Raw genomic sequence first — 14,080 nt, 5'->3', positions numbered from 1 at the left:
GCAGTTGGTCTCAGGTCACACAGCTGCCCACCCTTTCCAGGGGAGCTCATGCCTTGTCACTTACCCATGTTACCTGTTGTAATTGTATATGGGGAAAGTTTCTGACTGAATGTATCTCATTCATTCATTCATTCATTCATTCATTCATTCATTCATTCATTCATTTCTTGTCAGTTTTTACCTGCTCCCCTGTCAACACCATCCTCAGGAGCAAGGACCGGCAGTCCTTAGCACCTAGGACAATGTCCCCCAGGGTGGGGACCCAGTGCATTTATTGAAGGGAATAATAGGAATTGCCCACCAGACTATAGACACTGGATGGAGAGGTACTTACACTGTGGGCCATGGTGGGAAAGGACGCTGCGCGTGGTGGGAAAGGACGCTGCGCGTGGTGGGAAAGGATCCTGAGGGAGGCAGAGTGCCCGGGCGCTGGGCACGGTATGGGAGGACTGAGGGTGGAGGGTCGTTGTCAGGAAAAGGAAAAGCTCTGAGCAGAGATGAGGCAGGGATGCCTCCAGGCTGTGTGGTCCATTCAAGGACCCGGTTAATGTGTACTGAGGGCTTGTTCAGAAGGGTCCTGAGCGAGAATGTTGGGAAGAAAGGAGACTGTATTTGGAAACTCTAGAATGCCAAGGAGAGAAATCCAGGCTCTAATCTATGGTCAAGGGGGAACCTAAGCATTTCGGCCTGGGGGTGTCAGGGTGCTTTAGAAAATTCATCTTTTGATGGCATGCCTCCATTTTGCCTATTGGCCATACTTTCTTTTAACTGAAACCTAAAAATCCCTCCACTCCTCACCCCCACCTCTCTCTAAAGAGTTGCCCCCATTATTTTTCATTGTCAGAGGGTCTGAGCATGCTCAGACACTTCAGGAACCCAGGTGCTGGGCCCGCCGTGTGCCTGTGAAAAACGGACGTCGTGGGCCTGATACATGGGTCAGACAACTATATGGTTGATGTCACGTGTTTGTAGGCATGACTCTTGTGTGTCTAAGATGAAATCCCAGGAGGAAGCTAGTTGGGCTGTTTTATAGCTCTCTGACAGCGGTCAATCTGGCTGAACTTCAAAGGTGGCTATGCTGTGGGCGTTCTTTATCGATAAAACTGCTTTTTATGGCTGTCCCTTGGGTACTTCAGTGGCAAATCTCGCTCTGCCATCCGAGATACTTAATGCTGAGTTCTGTTGGATAGTAGATAAATTTGAGTGAGGGTCCAGTTTATGTCGTTTCAGAGGAAGGAAAGAGCTTTTCCAGTCATCTGTTCTTACAGTGATCAAAGAGACAGCGGTTACGCTTCCACATTAATTAGTTTCCTCAAGGACTGATAAAGCCATCACGATGCATGCTTTGTGCAGCTTCCTTTCACTGGACTCAGAGCATTCTGGCAGCCAGGGCCCGGCTAGGTCTTATCACCAAGAGATAAAGAAGAAAATACTGACATTCAAGGCGCTTACAGTACTTCACAAATCAATTTTATTAATTTAAACACAAAATGAATGAAGAAAAATTCTGTACACAGTTGTGGGCACAACACACCTTTATACAGTAAGGCCAAGATAAACTTTGTCTTTTCAATTTGCAGAGTACAAAAACGTAACATGAAAAGGCTGAAAAACTGTCAACTTCTGTTTGCTTCAAGCAAAAAAAAAAAAGCCATTGTTAAACAATTTGGAGAATTCACAACTGACTAATTCTAGCAGCAACATGAAAATTCAGAAAAGGATAGAGTAGCTCTTTAGCTACTTTGGGTCAAAGCTGGTTTCCCACCCCCCCATATAATATTAAAGAAAATTCATCCAAAACGTAATTTCATGACAATGGAAGGCTTTATAGATGAGAGAAAGAAACTAGTACCCAAACAGACCACTGCTGGAGAAAATTTGTATGGTACAACAAAGGTGACAGTTTTTATTTCCCATATTTATGCTTGTCGTGTAATATGTAACATAAATGAAGAGTAACAGTGTTTCCTTGGTGATGGTGACTGGGCTATGTCCACTGCCAGCAATGAACTTCCTTGGGAGGGTGGGGGAGAGTGGCAGAAAACAGGAAACATGAATGTAGGGAGGAATGCAACGGTTTGCTCATTTCCGGCTATGTGGTAACGTCCTCCTTTTTCTAAACAAGGAAATGCAGACACTAGAATCTGAGCACATGAAAACTTCGCTTTGCTAGTTTCCAATTCATGAACCATTTTATTAATAAAATATATCTATCATCTGCATTCTTTCTGGGAAAAGAAGCATTTGAATAATCATTTTTCCCCCCCAAGTAGTTACATATAATACATTAGGGTTGAAGATGAAAACGTGAAGTTGCAAGAGGACGTTTTTTCCAAATGACTTAAGACTCTGTGTGTTCTTTCCCTAAAGCCCGCCTAACAGCATAAAAAAAAAAAAAGAACTGATGGGGGGGGGAATCCTATTGACACTTGACATCCATGCTTTTGGTCTTGACAACATTATCTAAAAAACAACCCATTATCTACATATTTATACCCAGTATACTTGGATAAGGCACTGCACGTGAGTTCGTGCACAGACTGCCTCTTACTTCACTATCCAGGCATGGCTACCTTTCAATATTTTCTACACAATATGTAAAAGAATCATCCATTATTACAAATTTACACCCCAAATTCTTTCTGTACATGATTGTCTCAGTGATGTACATATTACACGTTTAAATTAGACATACGTTAAACTACTTTGCAATGTGCTAAAAGTCAAAGTACTTGCTGTGTCATGAGGCGAAGGCCTTTCCTCGCTTATTTCGTACGTTCTTGTCTCTTCAATTATTTGATGCCAGAAAGTCTGAGTGAATGGGACGGTGCACTGGGATTATACCTCCATAAAGCTGTTTCTTTAACAAGTCTGTTCATAAATAAGTACCGATTACCCTGGGTAGGAGATACCGAAAAGTAAACCTTCTTTACAAGCAAATTCCCCCACTGGTATTCAGGAAACGCACTTCAGGCGTTATTGTGCAATCAAGTTTGCTGTTCTGCAGACGATGTTTATGTCATCACATTGAAGATGCTAAAAAACCTTAAGCGTTCGCAGGTCCTTTCTTCACAGGTTTGAACCATGTAGTTAATGTGGCAGAGACACATTACACTGTGCTAGAACATTCTCATGGCTTGTTTTCATTGAATTCACAGTACTAGAGGCAACAGCTGTTCTGAAGAAATAGACGTGGTCCTTCATGCACCACAAGGGCAGAGGTGGAGACTGACGGCAGCTGAGCATCAGTATGTCGAGATCGGTAAGTCACGAGTCGGGCGCTGATGCGAGACTCAGGCCTGCAGGACGTGTCTCTGGTCACAGGGCAGCTGTGCGGTTTCAAAGTGCTATGAGGCGGTCACAGGTACTCCAGTTCCAAGGCATGGTGCAGGGCCATGAGGTCCGAGTGACTGGAGACCCTCCAGAAGGGCATGGCGTGCTGCGAAAGGGGACACACAGGTGAGGACAGAGTTCCCCAGCACACGCCCTGACCTCGCCTCTGAAACCCACTCAGGGCTGTGAAGACTGCCAGCTAAGGGCTTCCCATCACATCTGTTTAAAACAAAAACTCAAACCTAATCCTCCCCTAAGAATACCGGGCTGCATTTTAAAATGTAATCTGGAGTCTGTTTCTTTTAAGAAGGTGATGGGTAGTTTTTAAGTAGATTTACACTGTGACCTGCTTGCCAACTCCAAACTTGAAATGAAACACAGTAGTGATGACGGCAACTTTGTCAAAAACAGTTGCTTTTCGAAGGGTATGTCCAGTGGGTTTTTAATGCTGGAAGTCTAAGCAGTTTTCCTCAGTTGGTAGTATTTTTACATTTTTCCAAACTTAAGCTACTTCTCGCATGAGTAAAATTGTTTTCATTTATTTCCATCAGGCATTCTTATGCATTGACCTTAAAGTGGCTTTACCATCTGGGAAAATTTTAAGTGAACATCTAAGGTGTTTCATTGTTTGTTTTGTTTTTGTAGTTGTTTAATCAATCTAAAAATTTCATTTTCAATGATGGAAATGTTTACGAAACACTTGCATTAACCAGAGGTTGCTTCAATCGTTTAGGATGGAAACATGCTTATAAACTTGAACTGCTCAAAAGTACCGCAGTAAGCTCTTATGCATCAGCAAAATCTTTAAGAGAAAGATAATTATTGTCTTTTTGAGGACAAAATTCTATTTAGCTCTTAGAAAAACAGTTGGGTTTTTATTGCCCCAAAATAATGTTAGAGACCTGAGTATAATTTGCAATTATACTTGTAAGGAATTATTTAAAAATTCAGACTAATAGAATTTGGCATGGAAACAGCGAGTGGAACTGAGGGGCTTTGGGGGGATTAGCTATAGGTAACAGTGGAAGCTACTCACTATTTTGCTGTCAATCACTTATGTGTTATATTCTGGGAATGCAAACTGTGAAGTTACGTATTAACAATGTCTCTGTCTTAATCTGCTAAAGCATAGACCATCGTCTAATATCAATTGTAGACCTTTCTGGACTCTGTGTCTTTGTTATCCTTCGATAACTAAATAGTCCAGGACCGAGTACTAGAAATCTGTTTTCAAATTTTTAGGGATGATCCACTTGGCAACCTTAGACTTTTCAAAAACAGACCGCACTATTTTGCATTCATCCATTCAGGAATGAAGTTTTTAACTTTGCAGAGGATGTAGCAGACGCCCCTGGCCCTCCCTGATAGTCACAACCTACCCGTGAGTAGCAGAAATGCACAGTAACCACGAACATTCACCTGTGTTCTAATAGCAGGGCCAATTCCCTTTCCTGGGCAAACCACTGATAAGAGGAGGTAATAGCTGAGCTAGTTATGAAACAAGAGCCCTGGAGTGGATGTTTGTGTTGGGGACAGGGGATAAAGAAGAAAGTCATTGTTAGGATACTGGCTGTGTGTGACAGAAATATATGGTCAGTGACATGACTGGCTGCAGGAGCCAAAGGAGGCCGTGTCTGGTGAAACCTATAAAAGGTTTGTCAATGAGAGTTTTGATTTGTGGACTATTGTGTCAGGCACTGTCCTAAGCCCTTTACTGAGATAGAATAGGCATTATTCTCACTAGTTCACTGAAGAAAAAACTGAGGGTTAGAGGAGGAGCAGACAGGTTATAATAATGGCTGGTAAGGAGTAAATGCAAGATTCCCAGCAGGTCTGGTCTGTGGCTGAAGCCCATTACTGGGAAGTCTCTTAACTGGCTTTTTTTTTGTCCAGCACTATACATTACCAGCACAGCTCTGAGTACACACAACTCCCTTCCATGCTCTGTTTGGTAAGGGACACTAAAAAATGTGAGTGACTAGGATACATACATACATCGGATTTGAAACATGTTGGATCAGTTACAGAACAGAAAGCTTTCCTTGTTTTTGTAGAATAGAAATCCATGAATTGTAAAACATAGAGCTGTATAAAGAGATACAAATCACTTCCAATCCTGCTACCCAGATAACCTCCATGCATCTTTTTCCACATTTCACATATGTACACACTCCTCTTTGACATTAAGGCCATGTAGTACAGGCAAAGCTCGTTTATGGTGCTTCGTTACACCTCGCAGATGTTGCGTTTTGTACAAATGGAAGACAAAACCCTCCACCAGCAAAAAGATTGCTAGTACTATGTTGTGGTGGTCGGGAACCGAACACGCAGCTTCTCCGTGGTCTGCCAGTTATGTGCCACTCAGCATCCTGCTCACGTTACTCCTTCATCACAAGCCCACGTTTTCAACTGCACAGTGTTCTTTTTCTATCTAAACATCTACTTGGCATCTTCTACTATCCCTTTATAGCTAATTAACTTCGGTTTTTAACACTTGTGTTTATTTTCTCTAATTTCCCAGACAGTCACTGCCCCCAATGACTGCTTCTCATGTACAACCGAGTAAAAGAAGGTGTAGAGAGTAGTTCTGTGGCTCTTCTGTACTGTTATTTTAGGATGGAACAGACGATGCTGCCAGTCTTTTGGATAGCCATCTAGAAACTTTCAGGCCATCTTCATAAATATATAGAAAAGTACTCGTGAGAAGTGGAATTCTTTCTTCAGAGTAGGCTAAGTCAGATTCTCTCGCATGCCGAGTATCTGACAAATGTTTCCCACAGACAACACTACAACACAGAAAGCTCTTGGTGCACTCAGCAGCATGCACTGTAGAGAATCCAGCTAATGCTTTGGTCCATGATTAATGTATAAAGTCAGCATTTAATTCCGCAGTAAACTGAGGACCTGTGCCAGGGCGCCAGGTCTTACCTTTACAGGTGGAGGAGCTGATGTCAGCCGAGAGAGGATTTAACTTCAACTGTTTTAGACCACACTCAAAACACGTAATGGAAGGTGAGATTATCCATCGAGATCCCCGAATCGCCTTGTTTACTGCCACTGAAATACGGATGGCTTTAGCCTTCCTAAATTCAGTATTAACAAGAACCACATGGCCGAGCAGCCTCTGAAGTGAGTTCAAAGGCTGAAGTATGCCTGTGGTATATTACAGAGAACTCATCACCATGCAGTGATGATGGGGTCATTCATTTGAGCAAAAGTGTAAAATGTTTGAGAACGATAACTGGCAAACCTTAGGTGCACGTGAAAGAGAACAGGCGATTTCTGGGGACACCCCCCCACAAGGACAGCAACTCCGTCCTCAGCATTATTTCATAACATGAAGGGTAACGAACGATCCCTGCTACAACCAGCAGTTCCAATCTCACAAAAATCAGTGTCTTCTTCTCTAAGAAATGTACACTTACTATTAAGTGACTGATTATAAGAAGACGGAGTCTAGGGGAGAGGATAGAGGACTCCATCTCATGTTGACCAATAATTAGAATTAATATCGCTAGACAATGTTTTCCCCAACAGGCACACATGGAGGGGAAGATGTTACGGATCTACACGAGCTTCCCAGGATACGTGGGTACAAGGTAAATAATTTTTTTTCTGCATTACTGTTTAGCCTGAAACAAATATTTCTTATATGAAATCAGAGAGTTGGTGGCAAGAGAGGAAAAGCAGGGGCTAGAATGAGGAGACAGTGTTATGCTCTTAAGTCTAATGTTGGTTATGTGACTTTAAATTATGACAGTCTCCTTGGAGCCTTAGCTCAGTTATCTGTAAAATGGGGTTTAGGAGAAATGACTCAGGGTTGCCTCTAGGTGTAGTAAAGTCTATGTATTTATTATAAAATAGTGTAAAATAGTCTATACTCTATTACCTATATAAGCCCTATAGCTACAGATTTTTAATATATAATACATTCATGATATATGCCCTCACAGACAAAAACGAGCAGTCAAGATATATCTGCTAAAACTATTTCCTTATAACGTAAGGCAGTGCGGCATTAAGAATCAAAATGACCTAGCCAGAGCAATCAGGCAAGAAAGCAAATGCATCAGAACTGGAAAAGAAGCCAAACTGTCTATTTTTGGTGACATGATCTTATATAGAGAGAATCCTAATCAATAAATTCAGTAAAGTTGCAGGATACAAAATTAACATAGAAAAATCAGAAGCATTTCTACAAATTATCTGAAAAAGAAATTAAAATATGATCCTATTTACATCAAAAACAATAGTTGGGAATAAATTTAACCAAGGAGGTGAAAGATCCTTACACTGAAAACTATAAGACATTGCTAAAGACACAAATACATGGAAAGGTCTCCTGTGATCATGGATTAGAAGAATTAATATTGTGAAAATATTGACACTACCCACATCCATCTAGAGAGTCAATGCAATCTCTATCAAGATGCCAAGGGCATTTTTTTTACAGAAGTAGAAAAACATCCCACAAAAGACCCGAATGGCCAAAGTAATCCTGAGGAGGAACGAAGGGGGAGGAATCACACTTCCTGATTTGAAGTTACATTAGAAAACTATGGTAATTAAAACAGCATGGTACTGGCATAAAAATAAACACAAAGACCCATGGAACAGAATTGAGAGCCCAGAAATAAACCCATGCTTGTATGTTCAACTAATATTTGACAAGGGAGCCCAGAATACTCACTGGAGAAAATTGGCATTTCACATGTAAAAGAATGAAACTAGACAAGTATCTTGCACCACTCACAAAAATTAACCTGAGATGGATAAGATGTAAAGACCAGAAATTGTAAATCTTTTAGAAGAAACATAAGAAAACAGTTCCTTGACATGGGTCTTTGGATGTGACACCTAAAGCAGAAGGAACAAAATAAACAAGTGGGCTACATTAAGCTAAAAAAAGCTTCTGCACTGCAAAAGAAATGATCAACAAAATGAAAACCTACAGAATGGGAAAAAAATATTCGCAAACTATATCTGATAAGGGGTTAATAGCCAAAATATATAATGAACTCATAGGACTTGATAGCAAAACAACAAACAATCCAATTACAAAATGGGCGGAGGACCTGAATAGTCATTTTTTTCCAAGGAAGACATACAGACAGCCAACAGCTACATGAAAAGGCGCTCGACAGCACTAATCATCAGGGAAATGCAAATCAAAGCCACAATGAGCTGCCTGTCACCTCATGCCTGTTAGAATGGCTATCATCAGAAAGACAAGAGATAACAAATGCTGGTGAGGATGTGGAGCAAAGGCACGCTTATATATTCCTGATGGAAATATAAATTGGTGCAGCCAATGGACGTTCCTCAAAAAATTAGAAATAGAACTAGCATATGATCCAGCAATTCCACTTCAGGGTATATAGCCAAAGGAAATGAAAAACTATGTGGAAGAGATATCTGCACCCTTATGTTCTTAGCAGCATTTAAAATCCCCAAGACACAGAAACACCCTGAGTGTTTATTGGCAGATGAATGGCTAAAGAAGTTGTGGGTTACATACACATTAGACTATTATTCAGCCATAAGAATGAAGGCAATCCTGCCATTGGTGACAGCATGGACCTTGAGGCCATTATGCTAAATTGCTCAATTAAATTAAGTCAGACAGAGAAGGATCAATTTTGTATGATCTCATTTACATGCAGAATCTAAAAAAACAAAACCCAACAACCTCCCCACCCCAAACTCATAGAAAAAGGGATCAAATTCGTGGTTACCAGCGGTGACAGGTAGGAGAATTGGATGAAGGTGGTCAAAAGACACCAACACCCAATTATAAGGTGTATAACACGACGACTGTAGTTAGCACTGCTATATGGTAGATTTGAAAGTTGACCCTAAGAGTGCACATCACAGGGAAAAATCCCTTTTTTTTGTAGCTCTATAAGGTGATGGATGTGAACTAAATTTATTGTGGTAATCATTTCACAATATAAGTCAAGCCCTCATGCTGTGCACCTTAAATTTATACAGTGCTGGAGGTCAGTTACATCTCAAGCAACCAAAAAGGAATCAAAATGATACATTCTGAGAGGAGAGCTCTGCTGTAAGCTGGAAAGACGAAGGTAGGCCTGCATTGAATTTGAAGAAGGGGCAAAAAAGGGATGGGACTCCCAGTCAGGAGATGGTATGTGACAAGGCTAACAGGTGGAATGCACAGAGCATTTAGTGTGGAGGTGATGGGGCTAGAAGGGGGTGTGTGTGACAAAGACTAATAGAAGGAGATGTTCCCAGGTAGAAATATCTAGCTAGGAAGGAGGAACGTTAAGCAATTTAGTGCGGCACTTAGGGAAGGATGGGTTGGAGGTGGCAGCAGAGAAACTAGGCAGAAGGACAGTGGAAAGGGAGTGGGTGCAAAGGATAGGAGACTTTGTGGAGAGAGAAGTCACGCGACTTGGTGATGGTTTGGAGGTAGAGAACAGCAAAGCAAATGGGAATGGGTGAACTGGTTTGTGAAAGCTGAGAGCATTTGCTGGTATTGAGATGGGATGACCTGGGATATTCCATCAGGCAACTAGAGCCCTGGGAGTAAAAACACAGCTAACCAGAATATTAACAGAAATGATAGGTGCAATTATGATGTGTGTATGAGTCGTTCATCAAGATTAGGTATATCGTGAGAGAAGTAGGTACCAAGGCCTACACCTTGGGAAAGAGCACATGTTTGGGGGTCATTAGCACAAAAATATTCCCTGAATAATGGGGAAATAATGACACATTCTTTCCGATCCTCCTGTCCATACATGCAGCTTTCCAAATTCCCTTATGTTAGCTTTCCATGTCACTTTTCCTCCTCATCTGACATTTGGCATTTATCCCTTCTGATTATATATAAAACCAACAACACCAAAAGCTGGGTGTATGGACACTCGCATGTAAGGGGAATTATGCTGAATTATTAAAAAATCTATTAGTAAAATGTTTCAAAAACATAAGAGCACATAACCTTTGGCCCCGTATCACATTTCTAGAAATTTAGATACACTTGCTCATGAACAAACCACATAAAGACCATTTACTGCAGACCTGTTTATAATAGTAAATGCTGGAAACCACCTAGATGTTCAGCCCGAGGGGACTCATTAAATTATAGCACACCCACATAATGCATTACTGATACAGCCATTTCAAAGAGCTAGAGATACATGGACTGATGTGGAATAACTGCCAGGATGTCCTGGTAAGTGAAAGAAAGTGGATAGTTACCATTTGTGTGAAAAAATTAACATATCTGTGCTTTCCTATGCATACATTATCTAGAAAATTTGCATACGGAAGTACAAATACCTCTCAAATTGTAAATAAAGAGATCTCAGGAGATAGATTATTCTAAGAACTCAGCATGAAACTCATGACACAACATTGCTCTTTTTTTATTTGTATATCTGCTTCATCTTTAGGCCTAAGTGAGTTTAAGCACGGAAGAAAATCTGATTCAAGGCCTGGCATATATAGTATAGTATATGTTCCTTAAGTACTAAATGAATATAATGGCTTTAGAATAATAAAATTCACTGTAATCAGTGATAGTAATTTCTCAAATAACACTAAAAGAAAAATCTTAAAAGCTGCAAGAGAGAAACGACTAGTTATGTATAAGAGAACACCCATAAGATTATGAGCTGATTTTTCAGCAGAAATTGCAGGAAGAGAGTGGAATGATTTATTCAAACTGATTATGGGGGAAAATCTGCATAAAAGAATACTGTACCTGGCAAGGTTATAAGTCAGAATTGAAGGAGAGATAGTTTCTCCGAGATAAACAAAACTAAAAGCTTTTCACCACTGAAATAGCATTATAGGAAATGTTAAAAAAAACTTCTTTAAGAAGAAAACAAAAGGCCAAAACTAGAAATAAATTAAATCTCACTAGTAAAGGCAAACATAATAGATCAATCACTTATAAAGCTAGTATGAAGGTTAAAAGACAAAAGTGATAAAATCATATATAGCAACAATACTTGTTATGGGATATACACACACACACAATGTAAAATATGACATTAAAATCATAAAATGTGAGGGAAGGGAGTAAATATGTAGTGCTTTTTGAATGTGTTCAAACTTAAGTGACTGTCAACTTAAAATGGACTGTTATATACATAGATTGTTATCTATAAATCTCATGGTGACCTACCAAAACAAAAACCTACAATAGATGCACAAGAAAGAAAAAGAAAGCATTAAAGAAACATTAAATCACAAAGGAAGAAAACAAGAGAAGAAAGGCACAGAAAAAAATATTAAGAAAGTGGAAGTAAGTACATACCTATCAATAATTACTTTACATATAAATTGACTAAATGCTCCAATCAAAAGACATAGGATGGATTTAAAAAATGGACTACATGCTCCACTCAGAAGACACAGACCCGTACATATGCTGCCTACAAGAGACCAAGAGACTCACTTCATACTGAAAGTAAAGGGATGGACAAAATATATAGCATGCAAATGGAAACAAAAAGAAAGCTGGGAGAGCAATACTTCTATCAAACAAAATTTAAAACAAAGACTGTAACAAGAGACGAAAAAGGGATCAATCTAAGAAGACGATATGACACTTCTAGACATCTATACACCCAACATAGAAGCACCTAAGTACATCCATAAATACTGACATAAAGGGTGAGACTGACAGTATTGCAGTGACAGCAGGGGTCTGTGACACTCCACTTTCATCGATGGCTAGATCATTCCCACAGAAACTCAACAAGACAGTGACCTTAAATGATACATGACCAAACAAGATGGACTGAAGAGATACAGAACATTCTACCCAAAACAGAATACACATTCTTTTCAAGTGCACATGGAACGTTCTTCAGGATAAATCACATGTTAGGGCACAAAACAAGTTTCAATAAATTTAAGAAGATTAAAGTCATATCAAACATATTTTCGACCACAACAGTAGGAAACTAGAAATCAATTATAAGAAGAAAACTGGACAAACACAAACATGGGAGTCTAAACAACACACTACTAAACGATCAATGTTCAATGAAGAAATCAAAGAGAAAAATTTTAAATTACCTCAAGATAAATGAAACTAGAAACACAATGGTCTAAAGTCTATGGGATTCAGCAGAAGCAGTTCTAAGGGTAAGTTTATATAGTGATACAGGCCTACCTCAAGAAAGAAGAAAAATCTCAATACAAACCATATATCTAATTGAATTGGAAAAAGAAAAACAAACAAAAGCCAAAGTTAGTAGATGGAAAGAAATAAAAATCTGAGTGGAAATAAATGAAACAAAGGAAAAAAAAAAAACACCATAAAAATATCACAACTAAGAGCTGGTTCTTTGAAATAATAAACAAAATTGATAAAACATTAGCCAGACTCATCAAGGAAGAAAGAGGGCTCAAATAAAAGAGAAGTTACAACAGACACCACAGAAATACAAAGGATCATAAGAGAATACTATAAACAATTTTATACCAACAAAGTGAACAATGTAGAAGAAATGGATAAATTCCTAGGAACACACAACCTACCAAGATGAATTATGTAGAAATAGAAAATCTGAACAAACCTAATATCAGTAATCAAAAAGTCCCAACAAACAAAAGTCCAGGACCAGATGGCTTCAAAGGAAAATTCTATGAAACACTTACAGAAGAGTTAATTAATACCTATCCTTCTCAAACTGTTCCAAAAAATTGAAGAGGGAGGAACTCTTCCAAACTCATTCTATGAGGCCAGTATTACCCTGATACCAAAACCAGACAGACACTACAAAGCAAGAAAATTACAAACCAATATCCCTGATGACCATAGATGTAAAAATTCTCTACAAAATATTAGCAAACTAAATTTGATACGTTAAAAGGCTCATACACCATGATCAGGTGGGATTTCTTGCAGGGATGTGAGGATGATTCAATATCCACAAATCAATATGATACACCACATCAACAAAATAAAGGATAAAAATCATATGATCACCTCAATAGATGAAAACAAAAAAAAAGCATTTGAGAAAATTCAACATCTATTTATGATTAAAAACTCTCAACAAAGTGGGTATAGAGGGAACATACCTCAACATAATAAAGGGATCAGGAACAAGACAAAGATGGCCCACTCTTGCCACTTTTATTCAACATAGCATTGGAAGTCCTAGCCACAGCAATCAGAGAAGAAAAAGTGATAAATGACACCAATTGGAAAGAGGAAGTAAAACTGTTTAGATGACCTGATACTACATATTGAAAACTTGATTCTACAAAAAACTATTAGAACTAATAAATGAATTCAGTAAAGTCACAGGATACAAAATTAATATACAGAAATCTGTTGCATTTCTAAACATTAAAATGAGCTATTAGAAATAGAAGTCAAGAAAATTCCATTTACAATTACATCAAAAAACATATCTAGGAATAAATTCAGCCAAGGAGACGAAAGACTTGTACTCTGAAAACTGTAAGACACTAATGAAAGAAACTGAAGATGACACAAATAAATTGAAGGATATACACGGATTGGAAGAATTAACATCATTTCAATGTCCGTACTGCTCAAAGCAATCTATGGATTCAATGCACTCCCTATCAAAATACCAATGACATTTTTTCATAGAACTAGAACAAATAATCCTAAAATTTATATGGAACCACCAAAGATCCTGAGTAGCCAAAGCATTCTTGAAAAAGAACAAAGGTGGCGGTATCACACTACCTGATACCAAAATATACTACAAAGCTATAGTATCGAAACAGT

The 14,080-nt window shown here is 39.0% G+C and overlaps 1 protein-coding gene across 17 annotated transcripts in view; it reads right to left on the bottom strand.

Moving 5' to 3' along the window:
• Positions 1-1,448: 1,448 nt before the first annotated feature.
• The window catches only part of EYA1 (EYA transcriptional coactivator and phosphatase 1), a 292,977-nt gene continuing 280,345 nt past the window's right edge, over positions 1,449-14,080 (bottom strand). For all 17 annotated transcript variants that reach the window (XM_019726030.2, XM_074318728.1, XM_019726026.2 and 14 more), the window contains one exon: positions 1,449-3,439. In XM_019726030.2, the coding sequence (XP_019581589.1) occupies positions 3,359-3,439 (81 nt within the window). In that variant the 3' untranslated portion in view covers positions 1,449-3,358. The remainder of the gene's footprint in view (positions 3,440-14,080) is intronic.

The sequence above is a fragment of the Rhinolophus sinicus genome, linkage group LG14 (assembly GCF_036562045.2).
Source record: "Rhinolophus sinicus isolate RSC01 linkage group LG14, ASM3656204v1, whole genome shotgun sequence".
Classification (NCBI taxonomy): domain Eukaryota; kingdom Metazoa; phylum Chordata; class Mammalia; order Chiroptera; family Rhinolophidae; genus Rhinolophus; species Rhinolophus sinicus.
Note: the sequence above shows the minus strand (reverse complement) of the source record. Positions and strands in the feature narration are given on the sequence as shown.